General features: G+C 42.3%; 1 protein-coding gene across 1 annotated transcript in view; it reads right to left on the bottom strand.

The window, feature by feature from the left end:
* Positions 1 to 221: 221 nt before the first annotated feature.
* The window catches only part of NDUFB11 (NADH:ubiquinone oxidoreductase subunit B11), a 62,344-nt gene continuing 41,777 nt past the window's right edge, over positions 222 to 20,788 (bottom strand). Inside the window, exons 2-3 of the mRNA XM_070938039.1 lie at positions 16,236 to 16,366; positions 222 to 400 (exon numbers count right to left, since the gene is read on the bottom strand). Coding sequence (XP_070794140.1) covers positions 271 to 400; positions 16,236 to 16,366 — 261 coding nt within the window. The 3' untranslated portion in view covers positions 222 to 270. The remainder of the gene's footprint in view (positions 401 to 16,235; positions 16,367 to 20,788) is intronic.

Here is a 20,788-nt window from a genome sequence, read left to right as displayed (position 1 = left end):
GTAACAGGAGCTCACCCCATTATGTGGCAGTAGGGATTCGAACCACTGAACAGCTGACCTTTCGATCAACAAACTACACTGGCAAAAAAAATAACTCCCCCTCCATAGGGAACCATGTCTGGCCTGCTCCATACAGTAAGAAGACCAAGTAGCTAAATCTCTTTTGCTCAAACCCCAGAGAGAGAGAGAGAGAGAGAAATACAAAATGCTGATGGCCAGGATAGATATCTTAGAGGTTTATTCTCAACATATAAGTAAATATTAAAGTGATCATTCTTCTTCTTCAGGAGGCAGCACAATCTTGCTAGGGTCAAAATAATTAGAGGAAAGGATGGGTACCCCTTGTTCAGCTCGTTGCTTAATTCTTCGTTCAGCTTCCCGGCGAGCCCACTGATGCATCCTACAGGGGAAAACAGAAAGCAGCTCTGAGTGAATTATGAAGCAGTGTCGTCCGGAAGCGGTTATGTAGATGTTGTATTCAAGCGGGCCTTTGATCCTACTCCAGGGAAAAACAGCAACAAGAACCGCTAGGTATTATTAATCTGCCTTGGTGAGCAGAGAAATGGGATAAGCTAGAACGTTTCTAAAAAAAAAAAATTAGGCATTGCATTATGGAAATGTTCTTTATTTCATACTGATGCAAATGTGCTTATTACATCATTTGCTCAAGCTGTGTTCTTTTAAAGGGAATCAGTGTTTTTGTTGTTATGGTTATGACAGGGAGAAATTACAGAATTTGTGTTTCTTTGGAAGAAGGAAAAATAGAGTAGTGGAAAAGCTGCATTCGAATTTCCCAGAAAGAAATGGAATTGGCAAGCCACGTGAAGAAATCCATTCCACAAAGCGAATACCGTTCATGACTCTGAGGACTTGAAGAAATTTGATTCAACTAAAACTGCCCGGGACGTAGAATTTAGCTTGACTACTAGACTAAAGCCAAATGTGCTCATGTCCTCAGATCAAAAAGATATAAAGACTCTCGAAAGGAACAGAAAGGCCACGTAGCACCTATCCTGACCCATCCAAGTCCCAAGGACTGCTTTCTTCCGTGCTCTCTCTTACGCAGCATGCTCTAGCAGTGCTTTTCAGCAGCACTCCCAGCTGTTTTGTCCGTAGCATCTTTGACATGCCATCAGCAGACGAAGTTAAGAGTATGAACCCAATCAAAGCCACAGCATTAATTACACTGTGCCGAGATGAAGCGCAAAGCTGCTTGCCTTAATTAGTGCTTCGTCAAGAAGTCATCAACCTGCTGCTTAGCTGGCGGGAATGAAGATACAATCTCCTTTTTTTTTTTTTTTTTTTTTTGCACAGTTCTAGTCTGTTCCAGTTTGCAGGATTTGGGGAAGGGCCACCCACAGAAAGATAAAAAAAAAAAAAAAATCAGAAGTGGAAGGGAGATCTCATGTTGGATTTTCATGAATTCCATCTGTCCAAGCATTTTCCATTCCATATTTGGACCGTTCCAGATCACTTGATCCTTGAGTTTCCTGCTTGAACTTTTAATCAAGTCCAACCAGAGAGAGCGAGTCTGACATGAGATGCCCAAGTGGCTAATTTGAGCCACACGATTTGTATGTACGGTATATATTGCATAAATCTAAAATCTAAAGAGCCAGCCATCTGCTTTCATGAATTAGAAAGCAGTAACGGGGCCTGGCCTAGTTTACAAACGCCTGCTGCTTCCTTCTCTCCTTCAATTGGGAAAGCAGGAAGTGAAGCAACTCCAACAGAGAGAGGGAGAGAGGATGCTTTATGTGTTTCTGTCTTGGATATCACACTACTCTAGTACAACAAAGCCAACTCTGAGCCAGGGTCTGTCCATTTTCCTTCTCAACACTTTTCGTCTCCTCAACCCAATAAAGAACTCTTCTTAAGCATACCAATACACAAACCCTACACAGAGTTCACAGTTAATTCAGTCTACTAAAAATGAACTGGTTTGTCCAACTGGCACATGGCTCAAAACCTTGTCATGGGAAAAGTGTCTAATTCTAGTCGTTGCAGGCTCCTCTCTTCTCAGGCAACCAGCAAATAGACAATGAGATTCATGTCATAAAGGCAAAGGGCCCCCACCTGCTTCTGCTCCCTTTCTACCTTCTACCTTTTCCCCTAGCTCCAACTTTAATACATCCCCTTTCTGCAGTAAAATCCTCTTCTGCACTAGAGCTTCATTACCCACCCAACTCTACTAAATCGCTTTCCTCAGGGGATTCCCCAGCTCGACCTGCTTAGGTTCCTCACCAAGATGAGTGTAGATACCAAGCGGCTGGCATAAATCTCTTACTGGTGGATAACATGTCAGTCCATGTGAAAAGAAGTTGAACTCAATTTTTAATTTTTAAGTTGCACTCAAAAATGTGAAAAAGAAGGATTAGGTGTGATATGATAGCACTGTTCCAATTGAGTGGCTGGCACAAAGAAGAAGGGGTCAACCTATTTTCCAAAGCACCTGAAGGCAAAACAACGGATGGAAACTCATCAAGGACAGAAGCAACCTAAAACTGAGGAGAAATTTCCTAACAGTGAGAAAAATTAACCAGTGGAATGGCTTGCTTTCAGAAGTTGTGGGTGATTCATCACCGGAGTCTTTTAAGAAGAAACTGGACTGTTACTTGTCCGGAATGGCCACTTGTCTGGCTTGCTACTGCTTGAGCAGGGGGCTGGACTAGAAGACCTCCAGGATCCCTTCCAACTCTATTATTCTGTTCTCTTCCATCTTCTACCTTGCCCCAACTTGCTCACAGCATGCTAAGTATGGCTTATAAAGCTGGAAAACATAATATCTTGTTCCTTTGACAGCCCCAGTTTAGCAGGAAGGATTTGATAACAGTTGGCATTATGAAAAGGGTGGGGAACTGGTTTTGTGGGCATTTTATTTATTTGTTTATTATCCTGCCCATATTATTATTATTATTATTATTTACAAATAACTCAAGGTGGCAAACATATCTAATATTTATTTCTCCTCCTATTTTTCTCACAACAATGTTGTGAGATGTGTTGGGCTTACTTAGAATGACTGGCCCAAAGTTACCCAGCTGGCTTTCATGTGCTCTGGTGTTACACAATGGTGGATCCAGCCAATGGGACTTGTAAACCATACTTTGTAATTCAGCATTACCTGTGCACCAGAATGTTATGATTTGTCAACAAAGCAAGGTCAGAATAAATCACGGTGTCATAACATGGTTTGTTTTAACCTTGACCTGCTGACAAATCGTAAGGATGACCAAACGTTTGGTGGCAGGAACAGTTAACATGGGGGGGGGAGAGGAGGTGCATAAAAGCAACAATGGATGGGACAATGACGCAAAATAGGCTGAAATGTTCATTTTAAAGTCATTTGGGAGGGGAGTGGTTGCTACTCGTTTTTAACCACCTGAAGCTTCTTGCACTACTATTTTTCAGTTACATGAGGGGTGAAATCCAGCAGGTTCTGACAGGTTCTGGAGAACCGGTAGCGGAAATTTTGAGTAGTTCGGAGAACCAGTAAATACCACCCCTGGCTAGTCCCAGAGTGGGGTGGGAATGGGGATTTTGCAGTATCTTTCCCCTGCCATGCCCACCAAGCCATACCCACAGAAACGGTAGTAAAAAAAAAAATTGGATTTCACCACTAAGTTACATGCTTTAAATTGACAGATAACTCTATTATTTATTTTAGCAATTGTGCCTCTGAAATTCAGATGGTCGACTTATGACCACAACTGAGCCCAAAGTTTCTGTTGTGAAGTGAGTTTTGTCCCATTTTATAACCTTTCTTGCTACAGTTGCTAAGCGAATCACTGCAGTTATTAAGTTAGTAACACGGTTGCTAAGTGAATCTGGCTTGTCAGAAGGTCGCAAAAGGGGATGACGTGACCCCGTGAAACTGTAACCGTTGAAAATATGAACCCGTTGCCAAGCATCCAAATTTTGATCACATGACCATGGGGATGCTGCTATGGTCGTAAATGTGAAAAATGGTCACGGGTCACTATTTTCAGGGCCATTGTGACTACGAATGGTTACAAAACCACCCAAGGACTACCTGTCCAGTTGAAAGGATCTCCATGGGGCTGCAGGGGATTCGTAAGGGCAAAGTGCAAAGGGGGCAGCTGCTCTACCTTCAAATATCAAATATCAACCTTTCAAGGCAGAAACAGACTTCACAGAAAGAGCAGAACTCTACTTTATATAAGATAGGCTATAACAACAGAATTTTGCACGTCTAATTGGGCTTTTCCTCCCCTCCCTCTTACATTCCAGAGAGTCACGGAGGTGCCAACTGGACTCTCTTCTTAATACAGGCAGTCCTCAACTTACAACAGTTCATTTAGTGACCGTTCAAAGTTACAACGACCCTGAAAAAAATGACTCATGACCCTTTTTCACAGTTGCCACCTTTGTAGCATCCCATGATCATGTGATCAAAATTCAGATGCTTGGCAACTGGTTCATACTTAATGATTCACTTAACAACCATGGCAAGAAAGGTCGTAAAGTGGGGGAAGACTTAAAAAATGTCTCATTTAACAACAGACACTGGTTATAAGTCAAGGACTGCCTGTATTCTCTCCCTTCCCAGGACTTAATGAATGCTTCTTCATTTACATAACAAAATATTTGTCAATATTTGCTTTAAGGTCATTCTCCCCCCCACCACCACCAAAACTCGGCTTCCTACTCCAAACAAGTTACAATATATTTAATTTTTTTCTAGTTAACTCACAAATCACATGCTACCAATATTGGCATTTCTACTTTTTTAAAACCATTTTGAGCATAAAAAACATTTTGTTTAATCAAGCAGTTGGGAAGCTCAGAGACAGGAAGATCCAAGCCAGGGGTGAAATCCAGCAGGTTCTGACAGGTTCTGGAGAACCGGTAGTGGAAATTTTGAGTAGTTTGGAGAACTGGCAAATACCACCTCTGGCCTGCCCCAGAGTGGGGTGGGAATGGAGATTTTGCATTATCCTTCCCCCAGGAGTGGGGAGGGAATGGGGATTTTTCAGTATTCTTCCCCTGGAGTGGGGTGGGAATGGAGATTTTGTAATATCCTTCCCCCAGGAGTGGGGAGGGAATGGAGATTTTGCAGTAGCCTTCCCCTGCCACGCCCATCAAGCCACACCACGCCCACCAAGCCACACCCACAGAACCGGTAGTAAAAAAAAATTGGATTTCATCACTGGTCCAAGCCCACCTCCATTGTTACTTTTTAAGCATTGAGTGTTTAATGGGCATCCTGTTTGAAGCCTCTTCTTGCCGCTTGGGAGGGAGGAGTGAATTTATGCTTAAACTGTTTTTACTATAATCTCGAATGCTACTTGTTGGTTTCTACTGACACTTTTCACTTTAAAGGGAAACCTCAGAATAGCAGGACTGAACTTCAGTCAACAATATAGATGTAAACCATGCTACTTTTATATCCTTCTGCCTGCCTTCAAAGCAAACAGGCCTCTCTCCCTCCAAGGAAAGGCTGGTGCAAACCCCAACCTGTTTTCTCCAGATGTGTCTGATTTCAAATCCCATTATACCTTGCCCATAAAAAATTAGGAAAATTGCAGACCAACACAGCTTGAAGGTGCCGGGTTGAGAAAGATGGATAGACAGTCAGACATAACCCAGATCGAATGAGGGGGGAAAGCATAAACTCTCCACTCCCAGCAGAGGGCACTGTGGGAAACATTTTGGGTATTGTAGAACAGTGGTCCCCAACCTTTTTATCGCCGCGGCCCGCTGAGCGCGCGCAGGGGTGGGGGCACGGCCCAGGAGCTTTTGCGCACGGCCCATTGCGCACAGCCCAGGAGCCTTTGCGCTGCAGCGTTTATGTCCCCCGGCCGCTGCGCGGCCCGGTGCCAGGTACTCCACGGCCCGGCACCGGTCCGCGGACCGGGGGTTGGGGACCACTGTTGTAGAAGACAGAAGCAAAAGAAGGGCATTATTAGCGCATCAGCATTTTGCATTGGGCTGATCAGTTACGCAATATAAATATATGTTAATATGCATCTACCACCCATCCTGCACTGCTTCTGAAGGATACGCTTTCTCAAGACAGATCAGTCTGCTCTAACCACCTGAATAAGCTGGAAAAAGACGTAAGATGTCGGGGAATTGACTCTTCCAATATTTTTGGAAGAACAGCAATGCCAAACCTTGGCCTACAGACAACTTTAATGATTATTCCTCATTCTGCAATGGCAGAAGATCTGCCTCGTCAGCTCATTAAGCCAAATATTAACGGCCGGTTGCAAACTTTCATCTGAGCCCCTCTGGTAGATAAATGGGACTGCGGTAATTCCAGAGATAAAGAAGGTGCCGGACCGATGAGCAGCTGAATCAGGAACGGTGGCAGAAAGACATTTAAGTGGCAGGGAAAACATTTCCAGGGGAAGAAGCTTGTTAAGAATGAAGGAATGTAGAGTGGGGAGCATCGTTCATCAGCAACAGCCTTCAAAAGGAAAGGAAAACAGAAGCCCTCCAGGAGGACGTTCCAAAGGGCAGACTAAAAAGATCAGATTACTCCCCTCTTCTCCCTTGCCAATCAGAGCGAATGTTTGATGCCCCTTATGAGCACTGAAATGGCACATTAAATATGTACCAAGGACTGATGAAGCGTGCTATCTCACGTTCAGGAGACATGCAGAAAACACGGAAGCCAAATGAGACACGGCACATGGAGCAGGGCTCCGCCACGGCCCAAGGGCTGGAGGGCTAGACAAAGGCACACAAGACCAGGGGCCACAGCGGCCTTCTGCCAGCAGCAGAATCTGATCAGACCCCAAGACTCAGTCTGCCATTTGTAAAACGGAAGGGTTCCCTCCCCCCCTCTCCCAAGCTGTTCTGAGGAAACGTAACTCCTCCTGTGGGCTGTGGACTGTTCTGTGAGGAAACGTAGGCTCCTGTGATTTCAGATAATTGTATCAGAAGAGCAGAAGACCTCTCATCCCAGCATGGGTTTGTCTGTATCTTTTTCTTCCTTGACTTGCCCTCTCTAAAAGCTGGTAGCTCAATTCCCTGTGGTCCCCCCTCCTCTGCCTCCTAAACCAGGCAGTCAGAGATGCTCGCTGCAGCAGTGGTGTTCATTATTGGCTCCCCGAGGGCCTCACTAATTAGAGATAAGTTACGTCTCACAATCAGGCGCCTCCCCAGAACACAGAAGGGAGCCAGCTTTCTTCCTCACGGAGACTCCAGACAGGGATCTCCTGCAGCTTTTTGCCAAGCTTCATCCCATTTGTGTGTCTGGATCAGGGGACCTTTGTGGTAAAAGCCAGATTGCAGGTAGTCCTCGACTTACTACAGTGCCAAAGTTACAACGGCACTGGAAAAAAGCGAGTTATGACCTTTTTTCGCGCTTACAACCGTTACAACATCCCCATGGTCATGTGTGATCAAAATTCGGACGCTTGTCAACTGACTCCTATTTATGACAGTTGCAGAGTCTGTGATCACCTTTTGCGACAAGCAAAGTCAATGGGATAGCCGGATTCACTTAACCACCGTGTGACTAATTTAAGAACTGCAGTGATTCACTTGACAACTGTGGCAAGAAAGGTCGTAAAATGGGGCAAAATTCGCTTAACAAATGTCTCACTTAGCAACAAAACATTGGGGGCTCAGTTGAGGACTACCTGTGTTGGCCCAACATTCTTCTCATCATCTGAATCGGACACCTGCATAATTCAGAAGGTTACATGTCAGGGAGAGAGGGGGGAGACTGAGATCCTGAAGAAGAGATACACAACAGAGCCGCAGCGCTGTGGTTGCTGTAAGTAGGCAAAAAAACATTTCCTGCTGCCCTTTAGTGTGTTTTCACAGCAAGCAGCAGTCACAAGAAAGGATTCTTCATGCATAAAAACAAATGCAAGTTACTGCAGCAAATATGCTAGGCTACTTATTACATTTCCAAGCAACTCGGGCTCTGAATCATTTCCCGTCAGGTTCCTAGCCTTTACTGTGGCAGGAAAGATAGAACAGCATTTCACTCAGAAGCATCAATATGTTTGGCTCACCACCCAACCTCCCTCCGCAAACGGTTAAACTCATTTGGGCCAGGGGACCCTCGCCTCAAAAACTCATTTGTCTTTCCTTTTGTTGCATCGTTTCACAATTAGAATACTTAGCATTCTGCACCACTGAGACTAAAATCTGATGAACTCACATGCAATTTGCTCAGCGTTGCCCAGCATTCATTAAAACCTATCATCTGGCTTGGCGAATTTACTGGCTTCCTCCATCCTTATTATTGCTTTCCGAGTTCTGACTTCAAGCAGGTGAACCTGACTCTCCATGGTCAGTAGTGACGGCAGAGAACTGCACGATGGTTCACAGAAAAGGAGAATAAAGGCAATTCTTTTGGAACTGCCTAGCCCTTCTCTCAGATGCTTTTTTTTATAAAAAAAAAAACACCTGGTTTAACAAGCGCATCTCTTAATCCCCAACTGGGAGAAGTTATTTGGATGGCGATGAGGAAGTACATATGTATATATGTACGGGGTAGGTATAAGACATAAATTACAGGAAACAACTGGATAGGAAATAAGAGTTTGCTTCTCTTAATTATTTGCTTTAGTGATTAAAAAGCTGTATAAAGAAGCCGGGCAGTGATTTGGAACAGGAATGGTCAGGATTTAAAAAGGATAAGAGCACAGAGAAATAGGTGGCAGCAGAAGGGGGGGGGAAAAAAGGGGGGGAGGAAAAACAGGAATGGTCCAGGAAAGAACAGCAGAAGAGAAAAACGATCCTATGAAAGCAAAGCCAAAGCCGGAACAATAAAAAATGTAGAAGAAGGCACAAAGATGCTTGCTGTAGAGAGGCAGCAAGAAAAGATGAAAAGGTGGGATGGGGACAATGGGAGGTGGGGTTGGGAAGGAAGAGAGAATAAGTCTCCATCAATCGGAGAAGATGAAAGTCTACGAAGAATCAACCCTGAAGTCTTGCTGCTGGCTTAATATTGTATATCTGCAGTCAGAAAAATAGCTCAGCACAGGTCACAACCATGTGAATAAGACTGCACACCTAAGTAGCGTTTTTTTGTTTTTTGTTTTTAAAGCAAACCAAAAGCACTTCTTTGACATACAGTATATTTAACTGGAATTTGGCATCAAGATGGCAGATAGAGCGTGTTCAGATCGACTATCTGGGATCGATTCTGCAAATTCGTCTAAGCATACCTGCTAAGGCTGGGCCAGGAGAATCACATCTGGAAGTAGTAAAGCTATAGAAGATTGATTTGTAAAGCCGGCGTTGTGCAAATGTGCCTTGTAGCTGAAGCAAAGGAATAATCAAATGCACCCTGTGATCCGATATTAAATTATGTTTTGTTTAACCAAGACTTATTACCTGCCAGAACCAATGTTACACGCCGGACCGAAACCAAGCACAACTCCGGGTTGACTTAATCAGTACCAATTCCCTCATTACAAAGGGAAGATGATTTGCCCAAATGCCCAACACCTGGAAGCACCCTTGAGTATTGCCTGCAGCAGGGCAAGCTGCAACCCTGCCTGCCCCTCTGAACTCCCTGCTAATCTGCATCTCCCTTCACTCAAACTGAACCTAAACCCTGAATAAGCATTGGAAGCAAAAGAGCTAAAGAAGAGAGGATTGAGTAAGTGGGCTTTGTACTGCTCCCGAAGGAACACCCACTCCGAAGATGGGAGGAACAGCCACCAAAGCTCCCAAATTCCTTTCTCGGTGCAAAAAGGTGGGAGCAAAGCTCAGGTTGTTAACAGGGTTCGTCTTCAGTGCTCTATCGCATGGGGACAGGAACTGTGCAAGCTGCTTCTGATCAGAAGGTTCTGTGTGCGTCAGCAGCGGAGACGGGCTATAGCCGGCCCCTCCCTGCCAGCCAAAACAACATGCTTCCCAGTTCTGGGCCCTGGTCTATCTATATCCCATAGGCTATATATATATGCGCACACCTAGCACCAGCTGGTGCACCCCCCCAAAAATAACTCCTCTGAGCGCCAGTAAATTTCCACAACGCCCCTTCTAAATAGGTTATCTTGCCTGAAAACAAATTCTTTCATCCAGCTAGGCAGGACACAAGACTGGAAAAGACACTGAAAAGATTCCGGTGTGAGGAGGAAGATGGGAAGAAGAATTGACATATGCTTGAGAGGGATGCTTTCATACAGAGCACTATGAGGGCTTTCAGAGACTGAAGGGGCAAGGCTGGTCGTTGATGCTGAACCCCAAGACTATGCTCTAAGCCGAAGTACATCTTCTAGTTCCTGTCGGTACATATTTCCAAATTTACTGCTTTGAGACACAAACATGTTGAATCCATTAATCGTGCTCATCATTTGGCATCCTGAGAATTATAGCTTCCTTTACAACAGTCAAGAGCATTGTATCAGCCTTCAGGGGTTGTAGAAAAATGATTTGCAGTTGTTTGTACAGTATTTGGTAAAGGATGGACAGTTCTTTAAGAGTGTGTATGTGTGTAGTTAGTTGCTTTCTGCCTCCCTCAACACTACCTTTTAAACCTACCTTCTATGTCAATGTATCTCATCCTGGCCATTTGAAGATGTCTGGATTTTGGCCACCAAAATTCTCCAGACAGCTATGCTGGGAATTTTGGAAGTTGAAGTTCACATATCTTGAAATGGTCAGGGTTGACAAATACCATTCTATAGCTTTCCTTTCCTTCCTTAAGAGGTGAACGGGGAGGCAGAAGAGTGATAAAAATTACAGGTTTATAAGCCTCTCAGAAGAGGGCCAAGGTCTTCTAGATGTGATTTTATTTAGATGGGTAAAGAGAGCTGGGGGAGACATTATTCTTGTAATGTTTTAATCATGTTTAAGCAAACCGAAGAAGCCTGGAAGCCTGCATACTTTCTCTTTCTGCTGCCAAATATAGATATGACAGCCATTCTAGCTTCACATTTAACCAGTTTCCCACTCAGTCATTTTGTTTGAGAAATAATGCAGGATAGCATTAAGACTAGATAATATTGAGTTCACACCAGTGGTGGATTGCTCCCGATTCGGTCTGGTTCTATAGAACTGGTAGTAAAACTGGCGGGAGGTTCTGTCCACCTGCCATGACGTCATCATGGGTGATCTGCGCATGCGCAGAAGCACTTGTGCTCCCACTGTGAACCAGTAGTAAAAGTAAGTGGAGCCCACCCCTGGTTCACATGTCATGGCAAGACTACCATACGATATACCATTGAACTGCAATTTAGTTGGGCAGGAACAACCTGCCTCAAAGCGAGCAACACTCAGTCCTGTAGCTTACTTTTCATTCACTTAGTTGTGGTTGAGAGATCACAAGCCACCATGGATTTCTTGTCCTTTCAGCCTTTCTCACAAGGCTGAAATACATAGTATTAGGCTACACATAATTACACGGTAACTCAATTACCTTCCCCCTTGACTTGTCTTTTCCCTAAATGAAAAAAAACACACCAAAGATTGAAATTCTTTCTGCAAAGGGAAATACTGCTTCATATATGCTCCAAAGCATTATGTGAATTATCCCTTGACAGATGCTGAATCCTATTTGATCCACAAGTGGGATAAAAAATGATGGCTATTTGATCATTATACAGGAAGAGAGGCAATCTTCGTCCTATGCTTCTGTACCCCTTTCCCGTTGATTCCCCTAGGTCAGACAAAGACAAATTGTCAAGGCCCTTGAGCAAGATAGCTCAGATTGGGAGGACAAGCATTGATATTTCAAAGCAGGGTCTTTCCAGAATTTAACTAGGAACTAAACGTAGCCTTGAACCTATTTGTATTCAGTAGATGCTTTCTATCTCTTGGACCTCTCGGTTCCAATGGAATTAAGACTTTTTGTTTTTTACCTCGCTGGATAGCTTTTCATGATGCCCTATTCTCCTCTGTTTATATTGGTTTCCATAGCAAGAGAAACCCACTTTTATATTTCCTCCTTATCAGATTGGTTTCTATAAAAATTCTTTACAATCTCTGGATCCATCTATAACATTCAGATGTGCCAACTATCTTGAACTCTCAGTCGAAGTCAGGCTATGAATTATCTAAGACACCAAGAGGAATCCCTAATCCTTGGCACAAATGGCTAATCCTAAAGTCACATGAGCCTGTTTACCTACACATAAAAATGCAAAAGGACAGAATAGGATAGGATAGGATAGGATAGGATAGGACAGGACAGGACAGGACAGGACAGGACAGGACAGAACAGAACAGAGTAACAAGAGTTGGAAGGGACTTTGGAGGTCTTCTAGTCCAACCTTAGGCAGGATATCCTACATCACTTCAGACAAATGGTTATCCAATCTCTTCTTAAAAACTTCCAGCGTTGGAGCATTTACAACTTCTGGAGGCAAGTTGTTCCACTGATTTATTGTTCTAACTGTTAATTGTTCTAATTGTTCTAACTGTCAGGAATTTTCTCCTCAGTTCTAGGTTGCTTCTGTTCTTGATTAGTTTCCACCCATTGCTTCTTATCCTACCCTCAGGTGTTTTGGAGAATAGCTTGACTCCCTCTTCTTTGTGGCAGCTCCTGAGATATTGGAACACTGCTATCATGTCACCCTTATTCCTTCTTTTCATCAAAATAGACATACCCAATTCCAGCAACCCTTCTTTATATGTTTTAGCCTCCAGACCACTAATCCTCTTTGTTTGCTCTTCTCTGCACTTGTTCTAGAGTCTCAACATCTTTTTTTACATTGTGGCAACAGTATTGCTGCCAGGGACTCTGTTTCTGTTTTAGTAGCTTCAGAACTTGCAGCTATTTAACAGAGATGCCTCTCTCTTCTCTATAGCCCATGTAATCAGGTTACAATGGTCTCTTTTGGACTGCTTGATCTTGGAAAAAGATGGTGGTAGAAATAGATTAAAAATACAAACCTATAACATCCTTCTCTAATTTGCTGCTTTTCAGATGCATTGGGAATAGAACTCCCAGAATTTCTAGTCATGATTGTAATCATTAGGCAAAAGAGCCAGGTGGTTGGTCTGATTGATGAAAAAGTGTCATCCTACTCAAATTGTTAATCTTCATGATGCAAATGAAGTACTGTTCATCTTAATCTATTCAATTTCTACTGTTTGTGTGAGTAATCCTAGATTTTCTAATTTAAGTGTAAGGGAGGAAGGGGAGGGGAGGGGAGGGGAGGGGAGGGGAGGAAGGAAGGAAGGAAGGAAGGAAGGAAGGAAGGAAGGAAGGAAGGAAGGAAGGAAGGAAGGAAGGATCCCAGTTCTTGCAATTGTTGTATTTCAAAAAAGTAAAAACTAGAAAAAGCAATATAAATGGTCTCATTTCATTTCTGGCTGATCCAAGCTTTATCAATCATTCCATTTCCTCTTATGATATTGTTGTTAACATTCTTGTTTGTTTTTAGCACTTTCCATCTGCCAAGACACATTCTTCCTTTTTCTTCTTCTGCTCAAGGTCTCTGGAGAAAAGAAAGGTAGGCCTCCAAATTGGGTTTTTCAAATTCTGCTCAAAATATACCTTTCCATGGTTTCAAAATTTTGCTGTCCCCAAACCAAAACTAATGAGGAAAGTATCCCAATTCCTAATGGATGGTTTATTTTTGCTTCCCTTATCCCAGAACAGTCACCTTTGTGTGGCATAGAACAGAATCTGAAATAAAAAGTTCCCTGTTTTCATTCTGCTGAGGATAGAAATAGAAACTCCACTGGGAAGTTAACTGAATTATTGATTGAATCTCAATTGGTTAAACAAGGGTGGGGCAACTTTTAAAGCATTTTCGGAGGGCAGGAATGGCAGTAGGTGAGGCAATGATAGTGCCTGCCAAATCAAGACAATGAGAAACAATCTCATCCATTTTAGGCAACTGTAAAAGGAGGGGCAGTTATAGGAACAATCTAGAAGGATTTTGAGAGCCACATAAAGCTCTGGGGTCTCATGTTGCTAATGCATTGATTAAGCCTTTGCAAATGTACAAGGTACAGATGCCCTCCAAGCTTATACTAGCCACTGCCTTCTTCAGTACCTGTGAAAACTGGCACCAAACCGAGGCCCTGTCTGTGAAAGATACAATTTCATGCCACAATATTTCATAGGGATGGGATCATCTGGAGCCATGTCAGGGGTGGGAACAACAGCAAAGTTACAGGCAGAGTGCCAAACACCTAATACTCTTTTGTCATCAGATGCATGTATCAAATGCAGCAGGCTTAGTTTCAAATCAAAGCATGATGTCTGCTTCTTGCCGGGTGGGAGGGAATCTGCTTTGATAGCTTCCTGTCCATCAAATCCACTGATATCCCTAAAGGGACTTAGACCTACCACAAGCTGCAGATTCAAGGCTTTTGATTTTTTTCTCCCCTCTGTAATAACTTCCATCTCTGCTAAATCTTTCTCTCTGATCTCCTCCACACATGTTCCCTTTCTAGCCAAAAAAGGACACAAAAGGTAGTGAAAGCTCCCAAACATGATGCAAATCAATCTCTCTCTCTTTCCCCCTCCCTCTCTTTCTCTGCATGTACCTCTGTGTGTGTGTGTGTGTGTGTGTGTGTGTGTGTGTCTGTATGTCTGTATATGTGTGTTTGTGAGATGGGAGAAATAAATTTCTCACAGTTCCTATGTACCCGGAAGGTATCAGGTTGGGTTGGGGTTAAGCTGCTAGAGTCGGTTACTATTCTTATATTATACAACTTTCTCCACATTCAAACTCATGCAAATGTTGCTTTGGAAAAAATAGTTATTAAAAAAAAACAGGTAACAAACTTTGTACAGTATAGATACCCATATCCATACCTATACCCTTATCTATGCAACATTTCTGATAAAGAGCTAGAAAACCCCTAACACAGAGGGACATAACATTTTCTGGAATGCTGTGCTGGAACACATTCAAGAATTAATGGAAGGGTCCAGGCAAAAGGTAAACATGATTTCAATTCATTTATGAATACACTGAGACACGCATGTGCCTAAAATATAAGTCATATTATTCCTCTAGGAATGAGTTATATTAGAGAAAATTCCTCTAATTTTCTACTTTTTTCATATTGGAAATTAGGACTAGAATTAGCGTGTGTTACCAACTTTTGAAAGTTTCTGGGGGCCACATACAACTCTGGGGGGCCATAAACTGTGCACTTCTCCACTAATCTACTGATATTGTACATTTGTGTGCATGTTTATCATTTTGCTGGTGTGCCAAGCTTATGAAAAAGAATCTACGCTGTCAAGCTAGAATGGTAGAGGACTCCCATATTCATTAGTTAATATACCTCTGAGACTACTGAGACTACACTTATAAGAGGAGAAGGTCAGCATTTATACTTTAGCTCACTAGTGCAGCTAAAATGTACACTGGGGAATTGTAACGTAAGTTTAAAAGCATCTAAGATGACCCCTTCCTTTCATACAGGTGACATAAGATAAAATAGAACTATTTCCTAGTCCCTGGAATGCTGGTACTCTGTCATCTCATGTTCTAGGATATCTTTAGGTGATCCTTAAAGAGGATTCTCACAAGGTTATTTTTATCCCACTCCTCTTTCTAATGGCCCTGCTCTTTTTAAGATAGTGTGGTACTAGGAAAGGAAATATCGGGCAAATATGAGACTAAAAAAATCTAATGAATTTTGCCAGCGCAGAGGCAGGGATGCATCGCTTAATAGGCAAGCCAGAATAGAATGAATGAGCTGGAAGGGACCTTTGAGGTCTTCTAGTCCAGCCCCCTGCTCAAGCAGAACCTATCCTATTTCAGATAAGTGACTGTCTAGACTCTTCTTAAAAACATCCAGTGATGGAGTGTTTTTTCTGGTGAGACCTATCTATCAGGGCAGCCTAGTCTACCCAAATATGGGACGGAGCATACTGCTTCCACTTCCGCCTTTCAGCCCCAATCCAGGAGCCTCCGCAGGCAATCGCTTTCGCGAGAAACTATTTTTGTGTTAAATTTATATTTTATAAAATATTTATTTCTTTGTTGGTAAAATATAAATTTAACACATCCAGTGGTGGAGCGCCCACGATTTCTGGAGGCAAGTTGTTCCATCGGTTAATTGTCCTCACTGTTAGGAAGTTTCTCTTTAATTCCAAGGTGCTTCTCTCTCTGATTAGTTTCCAACCATTGTTTCTTGTCCTGCCCTCTGGTGCTTTGGAAAATAAGTTAATTCCTTCTTCTTTGAAGGAGGAAGAAATAAATGGAATTATGGAAAACTTGGAAGTGAAGATCCACTGGCCTCGGGGTTTGAAAACATCAAGACAAAATACCCCGAAGGCTTACAAGGCAATGCACAAATGAAAATTGAATTTAGCTTCTGAATCTTACTTATGGTCAGGCAGATAATACAAGAAGGTAGTGCCCAGTACGAGACAAATAGATATTCCAAAGAAGAAGGCAGCGCGCATATTCTGCACATCAACAACAGGATCTTCATTGAAGCCATGAAAGTCTGGATTCTGAAATGTAAAAAACACAAAATGGAGTTAGATTACAGCTGCCCAAAGTGTATTCAACATATCCCCTTTGATATTTTCCCTTAAAGTTCACCTTCATAGATACCCTCATTCTAAACCTCACCATCAAAAGAAAAATAGCACGGCTAATCCAACTCTAATAATGAAAATGGCATCTTGTTTTATTTTAGGGCAAAATAAAACAATCATTCTAATGCCAAAGCCATGGAGGTTTCGTCCTTAAGTAAAGTTCTGTCTGCATTTGTCCATCCAACCTACTATGCTCCTGGTGGATAACAGAAGCTGAGGGCCATTTTTTCCCATTTATAAAGATAGGAATTTCTAAAAATCTTAAAAATTTGAAATACACGTGAGGGCAAGATATGAAGGAATGGGAGACACAGAAATTAATTTTGTCAGTTATCACCTGTCTTCAAAATCTTCCTCTAACCTGCTTACTTCCATAAGAAGTTAGCACCCACCCCTTTCCTAGAGGAATAAAATATTTTGGGAAATATTAAAAAGGCAGCATATTATATTTCCCTGCATGAGAAATGGAGAAGCATGTTTTAAAGACGAAGCAGCTCCCATCTTCCTGCCCCCACCCTTTGTCAATGGGACAGAGGCAGAAACTCAATCTTTGTCAATGGACCATCATCTGCAGCACAATAGGACCCATCTAGCAACAGAAACTCACCACATGGCACCTGGGAAGATTACATCAGCCAGCAAGGCTAGCTAAGACCCCCATCCCCTGGGAGTCTGACAACCAATCAGGATACTTTTTCTGGGCCCCAGGAAGTTCAAAGCCAGAGAGGGCATAAAACCCGGGGACTCGCTGCATCTCGCCCCTTTTCTGTTCAGGAACTCAAACCATGTGATCCTGTCCACCATTAAACCATCTTTCCAAGCAGTCTCCATGTCTTCAGTGTCTTTTTCCCCACTTGGAGCTGAACCCAGAAGGATATTTTTTCTTACACTTCAACAAAGATTCAACTAAGGAGGTATGTGCGTGATGTTTGTGTGCTACTTCACACCAATAACTTTGCAAGCTGATTCTATTAAACCTTTGCTAAGGCATAAAAACGAAATGTTTTGGAAAAAAAAAAACAGTTCTGGGCCTGGATCTGACCTCTGGGCTCAGCAGAGACCTCAGTTCCACCACACACATCACTTTTTTACACATAGCGTTCGACAAACCTGAAGCCACTTTGGTAAGGCTAGAAGCCAGATGGGAAAAAAGGGAACAAAATGAATGCTGCCAAAAATCTTGCCTCAGCTGTGCAAAAAAAAAAAAAAAAAAAAGGAAAAGGTGAAAATTACTAGAATACACTAGTGGAGACCAATTCTAAGCAGGGAAGGGGAGTAAAAATATGAACTTCAAGCATTTTCTGGACTGGACAGGTGCGTTCATGTGCGCCTATGATAGATTCTCTTATATAAAAATGTCCCAGAAAAAGGTTACTCATACACATGATGTTTATGATACAATTGCTTTCAAACTTCTTGTCCTCCTTATCTTCCTAGAATTGTGCACAGCCATTCTAAGTCTCAGGCTCTGTTGGTGTCCAACTTGCCCTTTTTGCTACAAAAGAACCTGTTCTGCCTTGCCATCATGAAGTTGAACAGAAGCACAGAGGAAGCTTTTGGAGATTTGTATGTCCCGTCCCGTCCCCAGCTGTTGCTTCGGCAGCAAAAGAAGAAGAGCTTACATCTTTGCCCAGAGGCAGGCTGGTCACTAAAGAAACAAACACAGATACACATACACTGAATATGTGGCAACACAATGCTCTATTCAAAAAGGTGAGGATAGCCAACAATGCTAGCTACCACAGCTTGTCAATTGTGGAAATCAGCAGCCACTTCTGGGGTTTCAGATGCAAAAGCTCTAAGAAACACACCTACGGAGCAGCCACAGGTATAAGGAAGCCAACTGCAGGGACACTGTGGAAACAAATGCTCAGAGAAACTCCTTTCCCTTCAAATTGCAGGTGCTAAGCAAAACAGGTCCAGCAGAGACCAGGTAGGCAATAACAATAACATTCCTAGTGATTAGCACAATTTGAATTGTTTAAGCTGGAACAGAAGGGGAAGGGGAAGGGAAGCATACTCAAGTCCTTGGAAGTCTATGCTATTGACACAAAAGGCTACAGTTTGAAAAACAGAAAAAGACTCTAGCATGCAGCCTAGATTATTAAAACGTAAGCAAGATTTCAGAGCCAAAGCAATGTTATTAGTATTTCAAATTTGCTTCACTCATCCAAATACCCTTTCCCAGTGTGCAGTGCTGCAACATGAGGCAATAAATAAAATATATGCGTTCATTTATAGAATATCTCGCATATATTATTTGGGTGGATGTAGCACAATAATATAATCTACTCACTGCAAGAACAAATGGGCTAGTCAGAGCTACATGACCGAGAGGAGATTTAAAGCGAGAAAGCATGAGACGAGGGCTTTGAACTAGAAGCAGCCTATTTCTCTGATGGTAAATTGAAAGACGGTATATGCCTCCTAATATTCAGCCTTGCAGAAACCAGGACACCTTTAAGGTGGGAAGTCCACTCGTTTCTCAAACACATTTCTCAAACACCTGTACCTCTAGTTTATCACTGCCTGTTTACTGCCTATTTTCTATTTATGCATCGACATTTGGGGTTTTATTTTCTCTTCTTGCCATCACATGCACAAAAAGGGGAAATAAAAGGCATTTCAGAAGGCTAATAAAAAAAACTGTAGAGCTGCAATCTCATTCAGCTGTTGCTTGGATACCCCTTTTGCCCAGTTCTAGGCGCCAGGGTTGTGAAGGACAAATCTCAGAGTTTGGGTGCTGGGAGGGGCAGAACAGCAGCCTTCAAATGAATAAAATTCTCTTGCAGCAGCTCTGACTGCCTTCACTTGGATGCATTCTGGTTTTTCCTGCTTCCTTGGAACCACAGGGGAGTCAATGGGTAGGCACAGAAGCCAAGGTTCACGGGCATGCTGAACTAACCCTCAGGAATTCTGTCCATGCATGGTGGGGATGAGATAACTAGCTGGTTAGAGAGCCAGTCTGGACTATGGAGTTAGGCTGTACCACCACCCATTCTCTCCATCCCCATCCCTATGCCACACACACACACACACACAGCAAGGGTTCCTTATTCCTTCGCCTACTTAACTGGTTGCGGCTGAGTCACACAGCAAGCCTCCAAATACAGTCCTCCCTTTGAATCCACGGAGCTATTATCTGCAGTAGATTTCCCCCTCCTTCCTTTTGGTAGCCGAGCTGGGACAATTGAATTTGGGGAGGGGAAGGGAGAGAAACCTGACATGGCAGTTTTATAAAAACTGCTTAGAACTGCTTGTTCCTGATCACTTAGTCAAAGTGCAGTCCCTAACCCTGAAACCTCTGCCCAACCCCAATTTTCATTTCAATAAACCGAAGGAAGGGCACTATAATCTTATGATACAAAAGTGCTTAAGATTGCTTTCTGCTCGTTATGCCCCACATCCAACATAATACAAAGTTCTGTACTTTTTTAAAGTTTTATTTTTTTCTGATATGATCCTAATGCTTTGCATCAAAACATGTTACCACCCTATCGGAAAGAAACTATGCAAAGACAATGTTTTGGGAAGACACAATCAGGGTGGATTTGATTTAAATCGAGTTGATTTAAATCGCAATTTAAATCATGATTTAAATCACTAGTAAAAAGGCTTGATTTAAATCAACTCGATTTAAATCATAATTTTTAAAGAGCAACTGTCATCTCTGCTACTCCTTTGACCCACTGTTGACTCACCGATAGTCCCAGTGTTGCAGAATATACAGCCTCATGCTACATAACTAAGCTCCATTTCATGCTGAATAAACTAAGTTATTTATGTATCTTAAATAGAAAACTATCTTACGATAGATTTTTACCCCAAAAGTTTTTTATTAAAATAAATTTGATAAAAATAAAAAAAAATCCGATTTAAATAAAAAAAAAATCCGATTTAAATAAAAAAAAAATCTGATTTTTTAAATTTTTTTTAAAAAATCATTGATTTTTATCCACCCTGGACACAATTACTAAATTTCTCCCCCAAATGCTTCACATATACGTATATTTTTAGCTGAACCATAAACCTTATTGTTTTCTTCTCTTACCCTCAAACATCACAACATACATGGCAAGGCCATGGCCAACAGGAATTATTTCATTCTTTAAGAACTTAAACCTAGGAGTTATACATGCTCTCAAATCTCATAGTACCCAGTCTGGTTACAGTGAACTTGTTCCTTCAGTGGTGAAGAAGCAAAATGCAGATGCTCAGAAAGAGTCAGTGCCTTATCCATTTGGAACATCCAGAAATCCACAGTTCCATACTGAAGAATTATAGAAACACTGCTTATTGGGCCATATCCTTTTGGTACACGGAGGAGACAACAAA

The sequence above is a fragment of the Pituophis catenifer genome, unplaced genomic scaffold (assembly GCF_029215685.1).
Source record: "Pituophis catenifer annectens isolate HBS135680 unplaced genomic scaffold, rPitCat1.0.hap2 SCAF_2, whole genome shotgun sequence".
Taxonomy (NCBI): domain Eukaryota; kingdom Metazoa; phylum Chordata; class Lepidosauria; order Squamata; family Colubridae; genus Pituophis; species Pituophis catenifer.
This window is presented reverse-complemented; position numbering and strand designations above follow the sequence as displayed.